Below are 24,598 nucleotides of genomic sequence, written 5' to 3'. Positions count from 1 at the left end.
TTAAAGATGACACAAGGCCTCACCTTCTTTGGGCAATACACTAACATAGGGGATTTAAGAGATGCACCTTCATGTACAGTGGCCCTGAAATGCAAATTACAACGGCAATTCAGAAAACACGACCACATTAACCAATTTGCCGTAGTGTTTTCTGAATTACCGTTGTAATTCGCACTTCAGGGCCACCATATTAATGTAACTGTCTCATAATCACGCCCATTTACAGAGTGTAGTGCAATAGTTTAAGAGTTAACAGTTACACAACACAGCAGAGTCCTGTAAATTCACTAAGCCTATCACACAATGAGTGTCAGAAAAATTACATGGATATAATTCTGCATATTTGGGAAACAGAAGTTTCACAGGTCAAATTTAAAAAAAGATTACACTTATTACTGAAATTTCAAAATGGCAATGCACAACTCCTTATAAGCCTTTATGTGATATAAAATCAGCAATTAAATCCAATATCAAATGGAGATATTTCAAGGATGACTTCATAAAGCGACAGACAGAATTTGATCCGCAAATTTCTTCAAACTATGGTTATTAACTTTTTGGGGTTCCTAACAGTCAATGATGTGCATTCAATAAAAATGAACAGTATTATCCGCAGTTTAAAAGTATCAGTCCCCCCTGGATGCTCCTGTTAGAAGGTCGAAAGAGAAATATTTTCTGCAAACACTGGTGGGACCAATCTTTACTTCAGTATGTTTGAATTATCTATGCAGATGCCTAAACTGCATGAAGATGGTCCTCCCATCCTTCTAAGATCAGAAATCAACACAAGGATACATTTTCTGTAAATAGTTTAATATTAAATAAAAAAGACTCCCATATAAAAAGAAAGCTACAGTCCACAATTTAATCGTCTTCTTGAACATAAGTATTGAACGCAAGGGGTAGAATGAGAAAAATACTTAATTACAATTCCCAGAAAAATTCACAATTCTTGTTTTCTCTCGTCTCTTTCTCTAACAATATAAAATCAAAATAAAACACATTAACTGTACATATATACACATTTCCAAGTGTAGAAATTGCATATTCTGCTTTCTTTTTCACTTTTCTTTATTCTTTTTCTTAAATACAGCTAGTGATGCCAGAACTCTTGGGGCAGGGCAGCATGTGGAGGAGAGCTCAAACAGTGATATGAGGAGACGTGAAGGATATCACTCCAAATCCACAGTAACACACGGACTGAATGGATCGAACGGATCCACGTAGGACATCATCGCTCTCTGTGGTTAAGTTTACCAGCCATTCTTTTGACCAATCAAAAGGCTTTCAGAACTGTTCTTTGTGTAAGGATACCTGTATCAAAGGTCTATACCTTTAACAGACACTTTTCTCATGGCTGGGGGAGTGGGTGCTTGGGTGGGTTTCTGTTTGTCAACAGATATTGAAAAGTCTCCATCACAGAACAGGTTCTCTTATTCTGTACAGCAAAAAAGCAAGAGGGTTTTCAAAATGTTACAAGTGATACCTCAAGTGTTTTTAAAAGTGGTTCTGAATTTTCCAGGTTATGCTGTGGACTGCATAAGTCAAATAATTGCATGTTGTTGTAATGTTTTGAACTGTTATGACCTGATTTAAAGAGTTGCACAAAATAACTTCATTTTTTTCATGAATGTCTTGGTTTGTAAAATTATTAGTGATGTACAAACTGACAAGAACATCACACAAAAAATCCTGAATCATGATTAGGAGTTGTCGTCTTAGAGTGTTAGGTTACATGATACATTGATCAACATCATTTCCTTGGCTTCTCAAATATAAAAGTTTTTTATCAAACCATTAAAGAGAAAACCTTTCTCTGTTCCTTCTTTTATCTCCCTTTCAGCACTTTCAGAAACCTTCTTTGAAATACAACTGCAGTGTGTCTCCGTGAGGAGCCCTTCATCTTACCATGGAAGATAAAGAGCATACATAATTTAATGAAAATAAGTTCAACTAACTGTCAGACATTGAGGGGCTCAGCAATAGCACTGTTGTCCAACACACACTCAAACATATAGAAAGACACACATCCACACAGGGACAAACACACTTTCAATAGAGAGCATATTTCAAGTAGATGGGCTTTATCTTGACTCAAAGTAACACACTGATGAGAAGAACAGTACTTGTTTTTTTTGTATGTTTTGTCATTGATATTATTCTAACACCAACCATGATTAACAGATCTCTGATCACAATGTCGAGCAACCATTATTTTGTGAACTAGACCTAAGAGAAGACCTATGTGAAAAAGCATTGACAACATTTCTCTTGCCTTTTTTTTTGTATTTTTGTGATTTAACTCATCAGACTAGAGCCCTCTCCTATGTGTTTATACTTACTGGCTGCCATATAAAAACGGTTGACATGACAACAGCGTAATAGTGCAGTTGAATTATAAAAAGAAACGTCTAAACAGTGGTGACGATGGTGGAGTAATGGAAGCGGGAGAGTGAGGTGCCTGGCCGCCTCTGATTGGAGTATGGCTGGGACTTGGGACTCCCTCCACCAATCACTGCCTTTGAGACCTGGCGCCTCGACGCCTCCTGCCCCGGACCGACCTCTCAGGCTTTAGCAGTGCTGACTGGAACAGGAAAGACGGAGAAGTTACACACACATCAGCCTAATCTCTAGTCCCTTAAGGGAGGAATGTTTTTATCAGAGCACTAAAAAATCTGATGAACAGCAAAGAACAAAATCTCCTCTCTCCTGAAACTTGTTCACAGGACAGTAAGTACAGGGCAAGAGGTGACTCATACTTTATGCTTTGCAATGTTAAGAAATCTGGGGGAAAAAAACAACCTGACACACGCACTCACACTACTTTTGGGGGTAAAAGGTACTTTTTTTACTCTGGAAATGGCAATTTAAAAAATGGCTGAGGCATGTTCCTTCTGGGCTGTTGGGGTGCTGGTTTATCTCATTCATGGGACAGTTTTCTGGTCCTAGCATGATTTGGTGCATGTCTATCAAATCCCCACAAATAATTTTGGGGATAAACAAAGTTATTTTCTTGACTGCTAATTCAAAGCTGAAGAATAAACTTGAATCTAATTAACTATGATATATTCTATTTTATTACAAAATTCCATCTTCATCTGCCAATAAATGTCATTTCAAGTGCTACAAAAATGTGAAACAAAATTCCACTAAGTGGACCTTGACGTGAAACAGGTTTCTCAAACGCTGCTTTGTTTCTTATCTTGTAAAGATTCTCTGACAGTCCGTGTGAATTACATTTCTTTGTGTTACGCTGTGGCGTTCCCTTTGGACAAGCAAATCCAAACCCTGTCATTCTTTAGTCCTTCAAATAGGAATTGCATAAGCTTGAGGATTAGCTTCTAACAAAGGGTAACAACAGTAAAGCTGTTGTTAAGTAACCAGTGATGTTGATAGCTTTCAATAAAGTGAGTCCCAGGAAGCCCCAGGTAGTGATTTGAGTTGATCCCTGGGAAATTGAAATGGTCCCCGATGTAAGTGTTGTTTCTGAGAAATTGTAGTGTGAGTATATTTAAAATTAACAGATATATTCAATTTAGGGATGTACATTTTAAGTATTTTCCGTGATCGATTTTTGGAAATGTTAACGATCAATTATCAATTAATTGATAAAAAAAAAACATTATTATTCTTACGTCAAAAACAATGCCAAATACGTTGTCTTCCCCCTACATTTTATTTTCTACAGCAACAAAATGCATATAACTGACGGGATTGAATACGGGTACATGTTTGACACGCAGAATATCAACGATCAGGCTCATTAAAATATTCTCCGCTGACATAATCTTATAAAGTGAAGGCTCATAATACTAACAGAAAAGTACTTCAGACTCACAGTGTCCAGTTTTCTGTCTACTCGTTCTTATTGAGAAAAATAAACATGTGTATTCGGTCAGGTGTCAGCCAGGAGCGCAACCGGGTCATAATCAGTCCTGCTGGACAAAAGCTCATACGGCTCTGATGTTGCTGGTCTGTAAACGTAGCGCACCAGAATTTCCCACCTGTCTGTTGCCTTTGTATCCAAAGGTGGGAAATATCCTGTTTAAAGCTGTCAACCTTTGTGTCCGTGTTGTTGTTGGCAGGAGTTTTGTATTGATCCTCTTTTAAAAAGCGCACGTGGAGACCTGACGCACAGCCGCAGCCGCCAGCTGAGCGTCTCCGCTGTGCGCAACACCTTTAACCAGCTGATTCACATCCAAACATGCTTTAAATTTAAAACACCTCCCTGATAGCTGAGTGTAATATGAGACCACATGATGTTTGTTCCACGTGACGGAAAATTGATAACAAAAATGTGTGTTTAGAGTAATTTCTTAACAAACAATAATCGATTAATTGTGGTCATCCCTAATTCAGTTATGTTCAACAACTGCCCAATTTCAAGGAATAATGATTTAATAATATAACATTCATATCCGATAACAGCATCAGGGTTTATCAGTCTCTGTATTGGCATTTTTGAAAGATGCCTTTCGCTGCTTACTCAAGAGAAAATAGGAACCTGCTTGTAAGAAATATGCAGACGTGCAAGAAAAATAGCATGCGAATGGCTGCATGAGAAATGCAAGTGAATGAGCTATTTTGAAGCCATTTTAGATATGAATATAGATAAAGGACGCCAGAGAGTCTTGTACAACAATTTGTGAGAACAATTATAGTTGCCACCTCAAAAATCAACCTTTGGAGCAAAGATTATTTTCCTGGTTGCTCTGACTGTTTCTAGTATTCAAAAAACAAAATACATGTTGGAGGTGAATCATTTTCACTCCTGCCTCCTTAAAAAAAGACTGAAACTATCTGATGATTCTATTTAAAGGTTACATGACTGAGACACTAACTATCACAACACTCAGCAGCAACAAACAGACAAATTATCTCCAACAGAGGCTTCTCTGTGTTGATCATCTGACAAGCATCTACAGTATTTTCCTGGTTTCCTTGGTCCCACCACATCTCGTACATGACTGGTTGGCTGGAGCAGCACCACCATCCCTTGCTGAGCAGTACAAGCTGACACATTCCACTTGTAGTGCCCAGAGCAGTTAAATATATACTAAACAAACACACTGAGTACCCTGAAAATAAAATAATAATAATAATAATAATAATAATAATAATAATAATAATAATAATAATAATAATAATAACTGGTATTTATATAGCGCCTTTCAAGACCCAAGGTCGCTTCACAGGATCAGGTAGGGGGTCTGGGGGGTAGGTGGGGATAACACTATCTAACGGGGAAAGGCCTTGAGGAAAAGGTGCGTTTTGACTGCTGTTTTAAAAGTGTTCAGTGTTGGGGTTCTGTGGATGTCAGGAGGGAGAGAGTTCCACAGAGTGGGGGCTGCCACACTGAAGGCTCTGTCTCCAAAAGTCTGCAGCTCAGTCCGAGGGATGGAGAGGAGACCCAGGTCCGAAGACCGTAGGTTCCAGGATGGAGTGTGTTGGTGGAGGAGGTCAGCCAGGTATTGGGGGGTGAGGGCATGCAGGGATTTGTAAGTGAGGAGGAGGAGTTTATAGGTGATGCAGTACTTTACAGGGAACCAGTGGAGGTGAATGAGAGTGGGGCTGATGTGCTGCCAGGGCTTGGCATGCGTGAAAACCCTGGCAGCTGAGTTCTGCACGTATTGAAGCCTATCCAGGGCATTGCTGGGTACCCCAAACAGGACTCCATTGCAGTAGTCCAGCCGGGAGGTAATGAAAGCATGGATGAGGGTCTGGGCAACTGAATCGGAGAGAGATGGACGCAGACGGGAGATGTTCTTCAGGTGGTAGAAAGCAGACTTTGTGACTGATTTGATGTGTAACCGGAAGGAGAGGGGGGGAGTCAAGAATGACACCCAGGTTGCGGCCTTCAGGAGATGCAGAGATGGAACAGCCATCCACATGGAGGAGGAGATCTCCATCCTTCCTGAGCAGTGGCTTGGGGGCCACAACCATGAACTCCATCTAAAAAGATGCCCTCTTCTCACTGGGAACAAGTCTACAAAAAGCTAAATGTAGCATCCAAGCTAACCGCTAACTCTAGTGGGCTATCATTAAACCATGGTTACCTCATTGTCTTCCTGCTACAAGCACATTCACCAACCTAAAGCAAATGAATGCAGTTTCCTGAATCCAAAGTCTGCAATCCATTTTCTGTGGAAAGCTGATGAGTCTCTTCTTGAAGACTGAATGTTTATTACATTAGTCCTACAGCCAATTAGCTAGCTATCAGTCACCATACCTGCTGACCTGTACAGCCTGTGTTCAAATGTTAGAGTGATGATCTTGAAATTGCTACAATCATTTCTATGATACTGGTCACAGAAGAAGAACTTGGGCTTACTGTGGCCTTGGTTTCCTCTAGTGCTGTGGCATCCATGTCTCTGAAGTCTTCCAGAACGTTCTGTAGCCTGATACACAAAATAAAAAACACGTTAGTCTTAAATATAGACTCATACAGCTAATTCTAATTGAAAAGTTGTCGGGAAAAATCTGAGTTTGAATATGTGATAAATGTATTTTCAATTAGACAACTTACGTTTGTTTCCTTTTCCTTCCTCTTCTTACTCCACCCGCTGCTCCAGCTTGATCCTTTGGAGGTAGAATTAGATTTCAAATGTGAAAAACATCAGAATAAATCACAGGCATGAAATAACATCACAATGCAATATTTCTCCTCACTCACCCTGCCCTGTTCCGTGTGCAGAAATGTCCCAGCAGACTCTTCTTTGGGCCTCCCACTGCATCCATCCAGTGGACTGAGGTATCCTGCATGGGGAAAATGCCCCTGCCTATCCACCCCTGCCTCCACATAGGGGTACACAGCAGCAGCAGGCCCAGTACAGTCTGTCTTAGCCTCTTCCAAATAGATGGAAGGCAAAGGAGGCTCTGGGTGAGTATGTCCCTCTACCATGTCAGGTTTCCTTTGTAAGGGTGGTGTAGACCCATCCTCCGGTTTGGGTGTCCCCTGGGCAGGAGAATGGGCAGCTGCTTCCATGCAAAGTCGAGATAAGTCTGGGTTTCGGAGGGAACAGGCCCGACGGGGGCTGAGGGAGACTGGGGCACTTGCCTGAGGCAATGGGGCAGGGTTAGACCGGGTATGGTGCTCCACGGGGAAAGAAACAGGCGGTAAGGCACAGAAGGGTGAAGTGGGGTCAGAGGGCCCCAGATGGGCCCTGTCTTCCTGCTCTTTAGCATTGACTTGAAGAAAAGAGGTATAAATCGTGTCCATGAAAGAGGTGTAAGGATCGATGACGGACCTGCCACGCTGTGGGGCTTGGGTTGGCTCTTGGGCAGGAACTGGAGCTGGAACAGGACTGGGTACCTCTTCGGTAGCAATCTGAATAGCTGGAATGTCTTCCTGTGGAGCAGGGCTATGTGATTCCTGCAATGAGACTGGCTTCTCTCCTTCTGTGGGCGGTGCAAGATTTAGCTAGAGGAAAAAAAAGGTACAAAGATGAGGCAATCAATAACAGACAGAGATCCTACATTTACACTGAGAAGAGAACAATTGGTTTTATTTCCAAAGGCAAATCTTCTGTATTCAGTTTCTTCCTTCTTATGCTCCCGGGGGTTAGTGCACCAGCTGGGCGTGCACCTGGGTGTAACCTTATGTTACAACCGACCTAGTTAAGCCCTGTGCACCAGTTAGACTTAATGTTTGTGCTTCACCCGATTGTAACTTCTATGTCTAGGAAGGAGCATGCATAAGTCTGTAAAGTTGGACTAGTCGACCTATCCAAGGTAATATAAATAAGAAAATAACAGCCACAGAGGAAAAGACGTCGGCAGTGCCTGAATGTAATACAGCACATGTTGTCATTTTTAATTAAATGAATATTCAGCGCCTTCACATCTTAGTTACAGTGTGATGGCGTGTAATTAAAAAGCTCCTAAATAGACAAGTGTTGTAGAAGAATGCATATTAATAAGAGGATACATTTAAAAAAAATACATGTCAGAGAGAGAGACACAGAGATAAGAGTTAACAGGCTACAGTCAAGGTCATGTAAACAGCTGATATATGAATAATTCCAGCCCTGGTAATGGTATTTAAGAAAGGAAAATATCCATAGTGGAAACCCACTAAATATGTTTCCAACTGCATTACATAAATCTGATTATTCATTATTCAGCAAGTTGGGAGTACTGCTTGTAAACTAAGTAAACTCCTCTCTGTCTTTCTTGAGTATCATCAGCCTACTATGTGAAAAATGACACCAAACAGTGCGTACATGTCAGAGTGTAAGGAAAACTGTAAGATGGTAGATTATGACTCTTTTTTTAACAAAGAATTACTTCAAGTGATTATGTTTTCAGGTAAAAAATCCAAAGTTTTAGGCTTATGTAACATAAATACACTCCACCTGCATGATAGCTCACCAGGCCACAACCTGACTAGGGTTGCAAAATTCCGGGAATTTTCAAAGTCGGAAACTTTCCATGGGACTTAATGGGAGTAAACCATGAATTTACTAAATTGAAGGTTGGCTCTTAATAGGGAACTTAAATATAGTATGGGGAAAATATATATTTTAGCATAATCCTGACTAAAACAACCAGATTTCATGCAAGTACAGTAGAATTTCTATGCTGAGCCATCCTCAACAAGGCAGGACAGTGACACTGAAGAGGAAGAGTTGGATGTTGAGGAAGTGGACATGGAGGATGTTGATGAGACCCAGGAGGAGCCCATTGCCTGAAAGGGTTTAGCAAAAATGCAGAGGCTAGGCTTGAGAAGCTTGAGGGAAGATGCTTTTTTATTTGAATGTTGAATGGGACTTCTTTGGAGGTAGAGGGGCTCTTTTCATTTAACATTCTAAATGGGACTTTGTTGGGATTGAATTGTTGTTAATTTTTGAATGGGTTGGGTTGGGGGATGAGTAATATTTAACTGAACATTCATGTTTTTGTTCTTCAATGAAATAATTGATTGTTCAATAAAATATTTAACACTTGATAAAGTTTTACTTACAAATAAATCTGTTTTAATTGTATTATTTTGGATGGATGTCTGCTTATGACAAAACATTTATGCTTGGATATGATACCTTTCCATTAAATTGCCCTCAATTCCCAGTTAATTCCGATAAATTCCCACAATTCCCATGGAAAGTTTCCAATTTGGAATATTTCCAAAATTCCCCAGCTTAACTTCCCATGGAAACAGGCCTTTGTCTCCCCCTTTTCCCTCCAAACCTGTGCCAGTGATTCCTCTGTTCAATTGTTTATGCCATGTGGTTTCAGAGGATTACCTGAAGTGGATGCATTGTTGATGTAGGTGTAAACCTTATTTCTGAACTATCTGTATCATTATCATTATGTGACATTGTTTATTTAGATATGTAATATGTCCTTTTTTCCTTTTGTTTATACATAGCAAAAATCATCCACGTCCACACCTCTGACAGTGTTGACCTGATCCTTTATTTTGTTGAATAAATCTTCAAACCTGCATTGGATCCTGTGTTTGACTGCACACCACACAGTTGTTCTGTGAACCAGCAGCAAGAGGACGCAAACATTTTACAGATGGATATGTTGGACCTCCATGCCAGTTACCTACCTGTATGTTGTTGAGTAAGCTGATGGCTCCATCAGGACCCTGCAGCAGGGGCATCCCCAATGCAGAGGTCTGGGGTAACAGGATGGAACCTGCTCCAATCCCCAACATGTTATGGAGACTTGTGATGGCAGAGAGATCTCCTAATAAGACAAAAGTTGGTCATTTATTCTGGCTTCAGTTAATTTTATCTCAAGAAGTAAAATAACAGTAAAAAAAAAAGGTGTGTTAAAAGCTGTTGGCAGGTACTCACCTAACACAGCAGGGTTGAGCAAAGTGGGCAGTAAATGTTGAAGGATGGGGTTGTCCTTTCCTTGGAGAGATAGAGGGATGAGGGTGTCAACACCAGCCTCAGAAGATACCTAGGAGGGTAGCACATTGTTAGAGCACAGGAGAAGAGATGATAAGTATTTCTGACTAACAAATAAAATAATAATAAATCAAAGAAAAAGAAAGTTAGAGATGAGGCAAGATAAAACAAGAGATAAGATTCATTAACATGTGCATCCACACCTGAAGTACAATACGACACACTTTAACAAACCCCAATTATATAGTTTGAGGTGAGGCTCATTGAAAATGGTTCATGGACAATATTATTCTAGCAGTAAATAAGAGCAGTTTTTCACTTTCTAAATAAGGAACTACTACAGGGTAAACTATAGGAGGGGTTTATTTGGGGGAAAATTAGGAGAGGCACTGAGGAAATAGCTTCAGGAAAAAGGGAGCGTACCTGAGGTGGGGTATGTTGGGTTTGCTGTGCAGGAACTAAATGGGTGTGGGGAGGCGAGTGGAGCTCAGCAGAGCCCAGGGCAGCAGAGAGCAAGGCAGGGCTGAGGGGCAGGAAGGCTGCAGGGGGGGGAGGAAGACCAGCAGGGAAAAGCAGAGACTGCAGGGCTTGGATTGAGCCCTCAGCTCCTGGAGGAATGGGGAGGAGGCCCTGAGAGACTTCCAAGAGGCTTGGGCCTTGTAGTGGTGATGCATCCAGGAAGCCAGGGGTCTTATCCAAGGTGAGGCCCTCCAATGTGGTGGACATCTGCTGTGTCTGCTGAAGAGGAAGTTCCAAGCTGACCTGGCTCAACTGAGCCAGCCCAGATAGAGGTAACAGGGGCGCCTGTTGTTGCCCAAGCAACAAGGACGCCATAAGCAGAGCCTGAAGGCTAGGTTTCTCTGTAAGCCCCAAGTCTGCTTCCTGTCCTGTGGCCGGATTTGAGGCTGAGGCTGGGAGTGGGTTCAGCAGGCCCAAAAGGTTCAGAGGCAGCTCCCCTTGAGCACCACTTAAAAAGGGCAACAAAGGAAACAGAGGACTGTTGTTTAGCTGTGGATGCTTCTGGTGTTGATCCTGGTTCTGCTGCTGTGCCTCTTGATGTTGTAACAGTATCTGCTGATTCTGCTCTGATTGCTGCTGCTCAGGAAGATTCTGTGGTGGTTGTGTTGTGGCATTAGCAGGGGGCATCTGTGCATGTTGACCTCCCAACCACAGCCCACCAAGGGGCAATGAAGCCAAGACTGCAGGGTCAAGGAGTGATGGTAGACCTCCGGTGGATGACAGGAGCTGAAGCAACTGCTCTTGGTTCATGAAGGGGAAGGCCTCTGCTAGAGGTAAGGGGGTGGTTGAGTCACCTACAACTGAGTGTGTATGCAGACTGTGATTATCCCCAAGACGAGAGGAGATGTTGGGCCCAGGGCTGGTGGCTGCTGGAGGTTTGGTCACTATGGAGACCTTTGTGTCCAGACATCTAGGCTCCTCTGGCCCTGTTGGTGAGAAAAAAATCAGATTTGTTCTGATAAATCAGTAAAGACATTTTATACTAGAGTTAACTGACAGAATGCAGTGTTTGATCCAGGATTAAACTACTGTTTTTTATTTTGACAGTTATCTAGAAAAACATTAAATTAAAAGCTATCAATTCATAGTTACACATCATGTGGCCCTTATGAAGTACAGTTGTAGTAGCTCGGGTGTAAAGATTCATGGATGCAAATCCGTTACCAACCCTGGATTGGTAAAAATGTCACATGGACTGGTCAATGGCCCAGGTTTTAAAGCTATGACCAGGTTTTCCTGGGCTTTTAGGGCCCTATGATTTCTGCGTTCACGGAATCGCGGAATTGGCCAATAAAACGGATCTACTGTTAAACGCGGAATATCATGGAAATTGACATAATGTGACTGAAATGCTGTCATCATGAGGAGAGGGAACGTTTGTTTGGGGAAATGTTTCCATGTTTTTACAAATGACCGCTCATTCGTGGCACCACCTGTGCATCTCCCTTATTTATACAGTCTATGGGCATCTCCTCACAAACACTCACCTGCCCCCTCCCGAAATAAACATGTCGAAGGGGCCACCAGAAACACCAGCTAAGTCTGCAAAAAAACTACGAAACTCATCTCTTACTCCAAAATACTGTAACGATCTACTTATGATAAGATATACTTTATTTGTCCCCCGTTGGGGAAATTTCTAAATTTCTATGAATGTTACAAGAGACAACTCTGGAATTTGGAAAAAAATAAAACGGATTTCATAGGGCCCTAGGCTATTTTTCTGAGCCCAAGAGTAACATTAGTTTAGGTGGCCAAACAGGTAGCATGGTTAGCTCACAGGGAAAGAACAACAATGTCTGAGATTGGCAAAGAAAATTACAGTCTCCCCCTCAGAAATCAAGTCATGTGGACTACATATGAAAGACAGAAAAACTTTTAAAAAGTCTGTCAGTCTATACACTTTGTAGAAAAGTGACAATGTATACCATTAGCAAGCAGCAGCAGCAGCAGCAGCACGTGAAGCCCCAAGTATTCAAAACTTTAAATCACAATGTAGTGAAGTCTATAGTTATCACAAAATCTACAACCCATTTTCATACAACAATGTAAAAGATTGCAAGAATTTTTCCCCCTAATATAAGGTTAAATATAACCTGGGATTCAATTATCATTTTACTTTAAACCAAATCTATTCAAATCACACTGAAGTGTTGGATATTCAATGAATCATTCCTGAATCAGATTGTGCCATCAAGGTTTGAATCGAATCAGATCATCCTGTCAAAGAGAGAGGCACACCCCTAATAGTAGCCCATACACGTATAGCCTCAGAGCAACACCCTTAATGGTGTAAAAACATCAAAAACATTTCTTCCTGTTCCTCTGAACCATCCTAAATCAGTGAAATGATCTACAAAGCCTGATTAAAAAGCAGAGCTCATGACTGCACATATATCTTTTAATGATCATAATTAAAAAAGAAACATTTGAATGAGAATTGTAATGTCTGAACTTGGATGATTTCAATATATTTCCATCTCTTCAATGTGCATTAAAAGGTGAGGTTAACTCTTCATGGCTTAAGAATAGGGGTGTAAAAGTACACATTGTAGCTACACCAACAACACGGTAAAAATTCAGCATGGTTATTTAATAAGAAGGTGACTAATTTGGTTCAAACATTTACACATTATGGGGTGTATAGACCTGTGAAATTACTTATCCATCAGAAAATCTGCCAAAATTTTATAGTATTTTAATATTCTTTTTTTAAATGTTTTATTTAGAATGTTAAATAAGATGAAAAAAAAGTCTGAGCAAGGAGACAAACCTGACCTGTGGATGCTTCACTTTAGACAATGTGTAAAAGTTCTTTTTGCTCCTAATTAAGGACATTACATTTTATGTGTTGATTTCTAACCATACTGAAACTGTACCGAACCATAATTTCAAAATCATGTACCGAACTGAACCAAAATGTTTGTGTACCATTACACCCCTACTCAGTCTACACACTTGAGATTGAAAAAATGTCCTTACCTGTAGTGGGATTTCCTTGGGAAGACATGGCAACATCAGTGTTACGCTCCGAGGAGCAGCCCTCCCCCACAGAAGAAGATGCTGCCAGGAGGGCCAGGACGTGGTTACTCAGATCAAGAGGCTTCGGGGAGATTGATACCGCCACTGGAACACTGCCGTGAGAGGGACTGAGGTCCACTGCTGTAGATAGACTGTTACTACACATGTTTGTTGCCACAGTCCCTTGTGGTGAGGACTCCCGCAATGCTCCTTGGGAAACAGAGTCTACTGTAGGAATGTGGTTGTCAGTCAGTTGATACTTGTCTGGAGGGGTTGGGGATGTATGCTGACAAGGGCTGCTGCTTCTGCTGTGTAAAACAAAATGCGTGTTGGGCAGCCCTGTCGGAGATGGAGAACACCTCTGTACAGGATTTAATCTAGAAGACTGAGTATTTGATGGAGACTGTACACATCCAAATTGAGAGGAAGTGGGAGGAGGAGACTGCTGCTGTGACAACAAGGGTAGAGGATTAGTGTTACTGGATCGGCCAGGTGACTGGGTCTGTGGCCGCCTGATGTACGGGTGAGGGGCAGAAGGAGAGGGTGACAGTCTGGGGCTCTGTTTATTAGGGTGTCCTCCTTCAGTAAACACAGATCCAGGCTGAGCTGAAGCAGAGTTGGATGCTGAGGCTGAGGCTGCGGCTTGCGCATTCTGCACACTCAGCAGGTGTAACAGAGCAGACAGAGGTTGCGTTGGAGGATCCAAGCCAAGAGGTGTAGGTGCCAGACCTGTAGTGAAATCCAGAGCCTCATTTTGTCGTGGAGGCCTTGGAAGGTGTGCTTTCTGTCTAGGGGCAGAGAGCCTTGGCATCTGCCCAGAGAGGACAGAATGATTGTTTCCTACGATGACAGCATTCTGATTCTGCACAGTTGAGGTAGAGGAGGAGTGCAAGGGGGAAGGGTAGGAAGAGGACGAGGAGGATAGGTTGATAACTGTAGCAGAAACTGCATCTCCTGGTGGGGTTTTCCTTTGTCCATTAGGAAGCTGGTGGGGGTCTCTCAGCATGCTAAGCACTGTAGGAGATCGTCGTTGCCGTTTCCTGTGTGACGCATTCCGCTCTGCTGTTGGAGGCAGGAGGGGTAAGGAGGAAGCCAGGGACTGGGCAACAGAGTGGGGTGGAGGAAAGAGGACAGAGGTGGCTGCTGCAAGGGAGGGGTGGGGCTGCCTGGTAGTAGCGACTGAGGAGGGAGGATGGCTGTTATGTAAAGTGCTGTTTGTTACCTTTGATGACTGTTGCTCCAGAGGAGAGGGCAAGCTCACCGGGTTGCTGGCCACACTCGAGCTCTGGGTTATCTGGTTGGCCAGCTGAGCTTTGGCAGCTGCAGAGAGCAGGCTACTTGCAGGGTAAGAAGCTGGGTGCGGCAGCTTGCTCTGATGGCTGTGGTGATGGTTTTGAAATGGCCCAAGAGGTAAAGTAGAGGGCCCTGCAGAGTTAAACCCAAAACTTGGTGATCCTGAGCTGGCTGTAGGACTCATGGTAGTCTTTGAGGGCTTTGAGGAGAGAGCATGAGGGTTGCTACTGCTTTGGTTGGTCAGTAAGGAGGGGTTAGTTGGGATAAGTAGGTGGTGGTTATTAGTGCTGCTGTTGCCTGAGTTTTTAAACTGCTCCAAGATGTCTTCCAGCTTGTACTTGGGAAAGTGGGAACTGGGATTAGGGGAACTACCAGAGATGGGCGAGTGTGGGGAAGAAGAGGAGGATTTCCTCCTCTGTTGCAAGTTACTTCCCACTAGTCCTCCAACTGCTGCTGCTGTTGACCCTCCTAAGTGATCAGACAGAGGGGAGGGAGAGGCTGATGGGCGGCGAGACCGCCGGTGAGGAGAAACACAGTTAAAGTTATGCACAGAGGGTGAGAGGGAAGGAGGAGGAGATAGGGGGGAGCCTCCCACAATAACACCATGAGGATGATGAGTGACAGTCTGTGCTCCTCTTCCTCCTCCACCCATGTTCAAAGGAGAAGAGAGAGGCGGTGAAGAGAGGGGCCCTAGCCGAGGAGAAGCTGGAGTTTCTGGGGTGTTGGGTGTTCTTCGACCTTGACTGATGTTTTGGGGTGTGGGTGTGCGGGGTGACCTCTGAGCAGCGTTGTGGGTAAGGAGGCAGCTGGGGGAAGAGCTTGAGGAGGCAGAGATGGGAGGTGGATGGTGAAGCCTTCTCAAAGCCTCTAGGGGATGGTGAGAGTTTGTGCCTGTGTGAAGGACAGGAGAGGAACCATTGTAAGGATAAATAAAGTGGTGCGAGGAGGACTTGGGGCTGCCTGTGGGGATGGGTTGGAGGTTGATGTTGGGGCGATTATGGACAGGATGGAGTTTCGGATGGTAAATTCCATGGTCCTCTTCGTCCCTCTCTAGATGTACTGCCTTTGGATCCCGGCTGTCAATTTCACTGCTGCCTTCTGAAAGTTGAAACACATGAAGACACAAAATCAACACATTGTCGTGATTTCAATTTGACAGAATTATTTACTATCTTAGAAAGGTCCTGCACATCATCTATAAAACACTAAGAATTAGAATACAGCCAGAATAGATTTAAAGGAAGACAACTTTGATATGTGGTTTGATGCCTTGGATCATTTAAGACCAATCCACTGGTCGACAATAAAGAAAATATTACTGCATATTATTAGGGATGCACGGACAATTCATCCACTGAAAATTTTCGGCCAAAAATAGCCAAAAAGTGCATTTTCGGTTTTCGGCCGAAATACTTTTATCACTGAAACAACACGGCCGAAACAGAATGTTGTGATGACGCGAGCAAAAACCTCGGCCAGTACGCGCTTGTCTGGATAAGGGCCAACATGTCTGCATCCATTATTCCCTTAATTGCAGCACTAAAGCGTCTTCTAAGCAAAGAGGTTGAGACGGACCACGGAGTGGAAACAATGAATAGTACACTCCTAGAGTCTGTCAGCACACGTTTCACTGAGATCTATTCAGATCCTCTGCACTTCATCGCGACTGTACTTGATCCGCGTTATAAAGATCATTACTTGGATGTGGGAATAAAGCAGCGTGCACGAGAAATGATCCAGGCCGCGATGGATGCGGAGAACCTGCTTGGAGACGGAGAAGCGTACAGCGCAGGGAGGAGAACAGAGCTCAGAAAAAGGGACTTGTGTCTCAGGACCCGATGAGGGGCATGCACCCTCGTTGTCTGATATGTTCAATGAGATCCTTGATTTTAGTGAGGTTAGTACACAGTCATAGCCATAAATGCAATGGTAGGGGAGACCGGGGACAGTTGTAACATTTTTGACATTTCTGTCTATAATTTTGAGCTCTTTTAACCTAGTGTGTTCAAACTGCTATACAAACTAGCTTCAACTAAACTGAGCATGTGCAGAGTGACTCAGGTGATTCCTAACTTGTTCCTGATTGGAGCATGTGCAAAGTGTTACAACTGACCCCGGTCTTCCTACTAATAATTGGCATAATAATCTATTGCGGTGTTTCGGTTTTTAGTCTTCGGCCTTGGTTTCCTCATTTTCGGTTTTCAGACAAGAATTTTCATTTTGGTGCATCCCCAAATATTATGATGTTTATATATTATTCCTCAGAATTTACAGTCATTAATGTTTCCTCTAACAAAGACCTCATTGCATTACCACCAGCATTGTGACACCATCATGGAAAAAGGATGGTCACTCTTGTAACTCTTACAGGCTAGCTTTGCTTAGGATTTTGGTTGATGTAGTTTAAACTGAAAGAGTAAATAAACATGGGCAAAATCATGTTACAGTTTGTTCACTGTTGAAGAGGAAGCAAAAAGTTAAAGAAAAACTGAGTCTAAATGCAGCCCTTTACATAATGTGACTGATGCACAAACTGCACACTCAAAGCAAGCATTAAAAAGATTGAACGAAAATTGTCACAGATTTGTAGAGATGTCTTGATCCCGATAGAAACTGACAGATCGGATCAGTTCTGGACATTTTTTGAACTGAACAGGGATTGGCAAATTAAGTGAATCATCTTTCCCAGATCATTTACATCAGCTGCTGTAAACTGAGCCCTATTTCCATGAGAATGAATATACATGAGAACTTAGCATTAGCAACCCCCTGGCTAACTATTTTAGACTAGAGAGTGAAACAGTCCAACAGCCACATGCACCACATGACTGTTTCGCAGTAGCAGTAAAGCTGTGTTTAATACTACCAATCTGATATGACATGTAAAAGCTAAACATTTCAACAGAGTAAGGCGTGTTCCTTAGAGCCACAGAAAAGGATGCTGTGCTGAACCAACAAACTCCTGATATTAATAGAAAGGATAAATATTCTTGAGAGAGCAAAAATATTACAGAGGTTGTTGAATTCCTTGCTTTAGACATCCAGCCCATCTCCGTGCTATAAAATGCCAATTTTGTGTCATCTTTTTGAGCTTGTGGATCCACGGTATGTCCTACCGTCTTCAACACTGCATTAAAGCAAAGTTTGTGACGACATGCAAAGGGATTTCAAACAGGATGTGACTGCTGTTAGCTAACTACAGAGGCTCTGCAAATTGGAGGACTTTCACGCTTGTTACATCAACAACTCTGGTGGCAACTTGCAATATGTGCAAAGCTCATTATTGCGAGGGATTGCAGTAGTGTAGCAAAATAACACAACCAATTTCATCACGCATCTCGAGAATCATCACGCCAAAGAATTCAACCAAAACAAAAACAAAAACAAAAACAAAAACAAAAACAAAAACAAAGCAGTTCCCAACACTAACTAGTTTTCTGACACTGCTCTGCCTGAACCCCCGAGAAGGTTTGCAAAATCTTATCAACAGCAATGAGCTTCACCACAGATACCTGGAGCTCTGATGTTTGCACACGGTCACTCTTATATCTAACAGTACACTGGCTGGACACACGTTACATGCCACACAGCGCAGTGCTACAAGCTTGAAGCTTCCCCAGATCACACACTAGTGATCCGCTTTCCATTGACACCAATGAAATGCTTAACCAGTTGCATATTCTGTTGAATAAAGTGCATCCCTAACAGGAGTAGTTTGTTAAAGTGCTTGAACTTACCTGGAAGGTGAAAATTGGCAAAGGGCAGCTGTGAGGCCTGCATACTCCGACATAGAGCAGCCATCGCTACCACTTTCCTGCGATGGTTACACAGTTTGGTCATGTCCTGCTCTGCTTTGCCTAATGGCTGGCTGTGCTGCTCCACCTTCACTCCCACAGTGAAGTTGAAAACCTGCAGGAAACCAGATATAAACAGATCAGAACAAATACAGAGAGCCTTCCATGACCACAGTTAAAGGCATCAAGTGCCAATTCTTAATTCCATCCTTGTGTACAGGAGCTGATCGTTAAATACTTAAAGGAAAAGACAATATGGAGATAAACTGACTATATTTTGCCTATGCTACTCACTCTTACCACTCACACACAACAAAAATACATTTCAATCTTATAGGCTGTACCTTATGGATGATAAGTGGACATTCAAGACCACATTTGCAGGTGCCATCAGTCAACAGATAGGTCTTGACCTCGTCAAGGGAGACTAGGGCAGTGCCACTGGGACTACAGATAGAAAAAGGGACAAACTGTTACAGCAACATCTTTGGTATTATAAGTTAAAATCAGATGATCTAATATGGGCCCAAAACTTTCAGTAGAACTGTGATAACAAAAAAGGTGCAAGTTAATATAAGAGACTTAACAGATTACCAATCTAATTTATAGAATAAACATGATACAGTGTTTTTGTTGTTTTGCCTTTTGTGTTATTTAAATACAGCTGCCTTCCTTTCTTGCAAGCAATTCTAATAATCTAACGTGTTACATAGACTTTCTTTTGCAAGATCCAAACCTCTGCTCAATATGTGCATCCAAATGAAATTAATTGAACTCTTTTGCTCCGAGATTGAGAAAAGCAAGTCAAAAATCGCCAAAAGCCAGAGGTTTGAATCCTTCTAAATAAGTTGACTCTACCAGCATTCTCATTTCTCAAATAATTTAGCTCTTACACATACAAATTAATTAGCATATACATATACCTTAGAAAACGTTGTCTATATAATCAATCATTAGCAAACAGCCTGCTTTTACCTTCTGCTTAACTGAACTGACCTACCTGACATAGATCACCTGACCACCATCCACTCTCCTCTGCCAGCCGATGGGGACTTGTATTGCAGTGGTGTGGACCCCATCCTTGTCCCCACTTGCAGTCTCACTGCCTCCCATCATTTTTTAGCTGTGGCTTGCCAGCACCTTGAAAAAGCAGTTTAGGGTTAATAAACATTTACATCTATCGCCTAAAGATAAGGTCAATGTGTCTTAAATGTCGAGGTTTGGCTTTAAGTTCTAACCAAAAAGAATTGTTGTGTATTTGATATAAACTAGTCTGAAGGGTTTTCATATTTTTCTTTTTGAGTCATGAAAAAAGAATGAAAATGGCAGTACTAAAACAGCTGAAACTTTTTAAAAGTTGTACACATGCAACTGCAGTTTGTTGTGCCTTATAGCAAGTCACAAAATAAGTAAACAAAAACATGCAAGGAAATGTTGAGCAAATGTCTCAGCAGTAGAGCTCCTGATGTATCAGTAGTCAAATTAAAGGAATATGCATTCCAATTGTATTATGAGCCATTTCCATGTGATTTACACAAATCAAATTGCCAGAGGAAAACATCAAATATTTTTAAATAAAACCTTGACACAGTAATGAAAGTAGCCTGAGAATAAAAAACAGAAAATAAAGAACCAATGTAATAACAGTGGCTCTGTTCATGTACTTCACTGAGATTTTACTCCAAAGCCACCTTCTTCACCCTCCAAAGTGCCTGGCAAAGAGTCTAACATTAGCTGTCAGTATGTGTTCAGTGTACACTACTAGTCAAAAGTTTGAACACACCTTCTCATGCAATGTTTTTTATTGATTTTAATTATTTTCAACATTGTAGAATAATACTGAAGACATCAAAACTATGAAATAATATGGTTTTACCATAATATGGATTACAACAGTAGTAGTCAAATAGGGCTATCCATTGTGTCCGAACCTTACCTCTGAACAACACAACTAATGGTCTCAAACATATTAAGAAGGCAAGTCATTCTACAAATGAACTCTTGACAAGGCTCATGTTAATTAGAAACCATTCCAGGAGACCACTTCATGAAGCAGACTGAGAGAATACCAAGAGTGTGCAAAGCTGTCATGAAGGAAAAAGGGGGCTACTTTACAGAATCTAAAATATAAAACATATTCTAGTTTGTTTAACACTTTTTGTTAATTAAATAATTCCATATATGTTATTTCATAGTTTTGATTTCTTAAGTATTAATCTACAGTGTTTCAAATAACTAAAATAAATACAAACTCTTGAATGAGAAGGTGTTTCCAAACTTTCGACTGGTAGTGTATGTGTTACAGATGGTACAAATAAATACAGAATGTTGTCTCTAAAACAAAAAAGGATGTTAACATTTCTTCAATAAGTGTGGGTACAAAGATAAAAAGATGTATTGTTATTTTAAAGTAATTTAAAAATGGCACATTTTGCATACCTTGTCATCTTTAGGAAGCCAAGATCTGTTTTGGCTAAGGTATCAACTGTCCAATGTACATGCTGGTTGGGTGAGAAGAACGCTGACTGCCAGTCAAACTTGACTTGATGTCCAAGCACCAGGTCCTCAGCTCAACTAAGAAGCTGTCTTCTGCAAAGTTTATCCGCTCAGCTCACATCAGAGTCGGCTCTTGGATGGAGATGGGCTGCCTAGAAAGAGAGGTGGAGGTGAATTATGTAATCTGCCGAGGAGAACCAGAGTAAATAACTGGTGATATAATCCATTCCCTTTAATCAGTGACATCCAAGCTTTCTCTAAATTGCATTCACTTTACATCAGACGTTTTACTGAGTCAATTAGAAAATAAACTTGAGAGCATCTGTGTCTACTTTGAAGTAGGTGGGTGTGTTTGGACAGGCCCGTTGTTTACTGCATGTTCAGCCACATTATTAGCAGCTTTATTTCCAACAAGCAACTTGCAATAACAAGTTAGCAACCCGAGAGGTGCTTGAAATAAAATCCTGAGACCCTTCGTAGTTGAGGTACATGTACAGATCTGTGTAGTTTGCAGGGGTGGAGGAAGACCTCACCTCCTACACGGCTAAGCAGGCTAGCAGCTAAGCTACCAGCTAAGCTAGCAAAGCTACCCTACTTTGTAGTATGTTGTCGTGACAGCTGTCAGGCGCCCAAAACACTCCGATGCAAAACTCTCTAACAAGAAACGACCAACGCGTGGTGCTGCTTTGCATTAAAAACTTAAAATCAAAGGGTTGCACTTACTTAATGAAAGCCGTGAGCTAATGTAATGTTAGCAGGACCTATCATCCTTTCTCTGCGTCAGGCTCTGTCTCTGTGTCTCTGTGTTGGACAAGTTTTGGAGTCTTCGCCTCTCTGCTGGGTCGCGGGAGAATCAAGGCTTAGCTGGGTAGCTAACGGAACAGCCAGATAATGTTTTGAAAACCAGTGATACTTTAACAAATAGCGGTGAAATAAATACATGTATCATTTAAACCGTGTATAAGCGCTATCAATCAGCCCTGGGCGTTTGTACAATGTCTGCCAGTCGGATTTAAAAACAAAGGGCAATAACGCTTCATTTTACTGCGCCTGGGATCTGGGGCTAACACTACCTGCTAGGCTAGCATAGCTTACTGACTAACATTTACTTGATTCTGGAGTGTCCCAACAAGACTGAAGGAAGTCCCGGTCCTGGTGCACACTTATCCAGCCGCTGCTTTGGTATTCACTCTGCTAAACCACCTGGCGACCAAATGTATTCCGCCAACCATCACGATCCATATATATCCTAAATTCACAGTTTCCCACTGTTTTTTTTTTCTTACTGATTCCGAGCAAAAAAATAATGGAGTTTTTCTGACGAGCATGCGCAGTCAGAGTTTAGGGAGTATTATACCCGACATGCAACGGGACCTTTGTAGTGTTCCAGACAGACATCAGTGCAAAGCTCCTTGATAGAGGACATGATAATGACAGAATAGTAACAGGCCCAGGATGTATGTCTGCATCTCTCAGTGATAGACTCAGTGCATCATCACACATCGTGTTTGCGCCAAGATAACACAGCGATAATTAAGATACTGAAATTAAGTGCACCAACAACCAGAGCCGGCCCTAACCGACCTGGTGCCCTAGGCAAGATTTTAACTGGTGCCCCTTGTATTATAACCTATGATTATAACCAACTCCAACAATCACATCACATATACACTGAAAGACAACTGACATACAGCTTTATGTTTTACAGGTTTCCTTTGTTATAAAATAAAAATAAACTCTAAAAGAACATTAATAAGAATAGAATAGAATAGAATAGAATAGAACAGAATAGAATATCTTTATTGTCATTGTACATTGTACAACGAAATTGAGGTGCAGCCCCTTTCAGTGCAAAATATGCATAAAAGAACAGTAGTAAAAGAAAATAAAAAATCATAAAAACAGTGGACAAACATAAACAAATAAAAACACGAGACACATCCAGCATTCATGCCATACAGGCAGGCATTCAGTAATTAGGAAGATTGCACAGTCCCATTTTATATTGCATGACTTTGCATTTAGTGCACTTATTGCTCTGGGATAAAAACTGTCTTTCAGCCTGTTTGTCTTTGTGAAAAATGTCCTGTATCTCCTACCCAAGGGCAGAAGTTCAAACAGGTGATAATAAAATGGTAATAACACTGATATTTAGCAGGAAAAGAATTATACAATTTCAAAATGCATACTGTAATAGTAGTAGAATTTATTCAGTCATTATATAAAAATCATTTTCACAGTGTAGACAGTTAAACAAAGCAACTGTCATGTATTAAGTGATGACTGAAAAGGCAGAAGCAAAATGCTTATCAAAGCCGAGCCTGAAAGCCGAGCCTACATTTTCTATCTAATTAAGGTAACAGCTTCAAAAGTGTAAAGAAAAACAACAACAAAACAAAAACAAGTAAATCATGAACACTTAAAGACTTCAAAAACTGATTTGAATCCAATTATTTTTAAAACCAAAAGTGAATCACAAGCTTTTAAATGTTTACCGGCATCATTCCGCAATTTAATCCAAAATTAAATTAGATAATACAATATTGTTTTTCCGATTATCTTTAAAATTTCTTCCTCACTCATTTAGCGGTGCCTAGACCAGTTTCTAGAAAAAGACTGTTCTTAGTCTGACCAGTTAGATAGATGGTATAGGTAATTTTTGCCCCCTAATTTTACTAAATGCTAATTATTAGCTCACATCGAATCATTAGCTAACATATAAACAATGCAACAAAGGTGGATAAAAATGGGTTAGGTAAAGGCCATCAGCCCCTGCTACACCCTAAGATTAAAAGAGTTCATCTTTGCCCCCATGTATTGCTGACCTGATGATGCTAACCTTAGCACCCGCACCAACCTGGTATGTCAGGTCAACCAGAAGTTGTCTGTGCATATGCCACAGAAATGTATGCTGCTTATATAATAACAATAACAATCATAATATCAAAAAATATGAAGGTGTTATTGCTGTTGAAATATTAAATATTTTCAGATATTTAGTATAAAAGTATCAAAACAGTCTAGAAAAGGTCTCCAATGATTGTATAATTTGATTTAAACATGGTCTTAAATCTTAAAGGCCTCAAGTCCTAAGTAAATGTTATTTTATTCCTACCATAACACTTCATTACACAGTTGTACTTTCTCAAAAGTAACCTTGCCCACAATACATCACAACAGCAATAATTCAGATAAAGTCAAAACCATTATCAGACAAAATGTTAAAGTTGACACAGTTTTGTGCCTTGTCCCTGGTTAAAAAAAAGTAAAATTGATCAATTATCTTGAGCAGAATATATGTATCTCTGTTGTCTGTGAACAGGGATAGCAGTGCATATATGTGTGACAGGGGTATCTGATTTCCCCTCGTCATCAGTGCTCGGACTGAGGTCCTCAGCTGTCCAAATCAGTCAGCTTGACACATGAGCGCTGAGTTTAGTACCCACACACATACACATGAACACACAAATGCATACACACACAAAATCATAGATTAGTACACAAATCTAAGGGCTAAGCTATACTCATGCTGAGCGCTTTGGAAATCACCTAAAAAAATAGAGGGATTTAAAAAAGGACCTTGACGTGCAAGAGGTGACACAGAATCCTGGGGGC

At 41.3% G+C, this 24,598-nt stretch overlaps 1 protein-coding gene across 6 annotated transcripts; it reads right to left on the bottom strand.

Annotated features, from left to right (window-relative positions):
• Nucleotides 1–839: 839 nt before the first annotated feature.
• On the bottom strand, nt 840–22,309 carry mbd6 (methyl-CpG binding domain protein 6). Of its 6 annotated transcripts, none has more exons than XM_034695637.1 (14): nt 22,093–22,309; nt 21,707–21,820; nt 20,927–21,135; nt 19,488–19,627; nt 18,832–18,934; nt 18,431–18,602; nt 13,362–15,791; nt 10,284–11,305; nt 9,804–9,912; nt 9,554–9,693; nt 6,674–7,420; nt 6,527–6,579; nt 6,332–6,398; nt 840–2,584 (listed from the first exon to the last, which is right to left on the bottom strand). In XM_034695637.1, the coding sequence occupies exons 4-14, from the start codon at nt 19,601–19,603 to the stop codon at nt 2,513–2,515; spliced, it is 5,031 nt and encodes a 1,676-aa protein (XP_034551528.1). In that variant the 5' UTR covers nt 19,604–19,627; nt 20,927–21,135; nt 21,707–21,820; nt 22,093–22,309; the 3' UTR covers nt 840–2,512. The 6 variants fall into 6 exon arrangements, with proteins under 6 accessions (XP_034551528.1, XP_034551527.1, XP_034551529.1 ...); XM_034695636.1 differs by having other exon boundaries at nt 21,707–21,855; nt 22,093–22,303; XM_034695638.1 differs by having other exon boundaries at nt 21,707–21,817; nt 22,093–22,303.
• Between the last annotated feature and the right edge of the window lie 2,289 nt (nt 22,310–24,598).

This window comes from Notolabrus celidotus, chromosome 11 (assembly GCF_009762535.1).
Source record: "Notolabrus celidotus isolate fNotCel1 chromosome 11, fNotCel1.pri, whole genome shotgun sequence".
NCBI lineage: Eukaryota > Metazoa > Chordata > Actinopteri > Labriformes > Labridae > Notolabrus > Notolabrus celidotus.
Note: the sequence above shows the minus strand (reverse complement) of the source record. Positions and strands in the feature narration are given on the sequence as shown.

Excerpts from the sequence above, each read along its gene's own strand:
- mbd6 (XM_034695637.1), bottom strand. The coding sequence starts at position 19,603 with ATGATGGGAGGCAGTGAGACTGCAAGTGGGGACAAGGATGGGGTCCAC. Across the intron at positions 18,603-18,831 it reads GTCCACTTATCATCCATAAG|GTTTTCAACTTCACTGTGGG; the intron begins GTACAGCCTATA and ends GGTTTCCTGCAG. Across the intron at positions 7,421-9,553 it reads GCTTACTCAACAACATACAG|CTAAATCTTGCACCGCCCAC; the intron begins GTAGGTAACTGG and ends TTTTTCCTCTAG.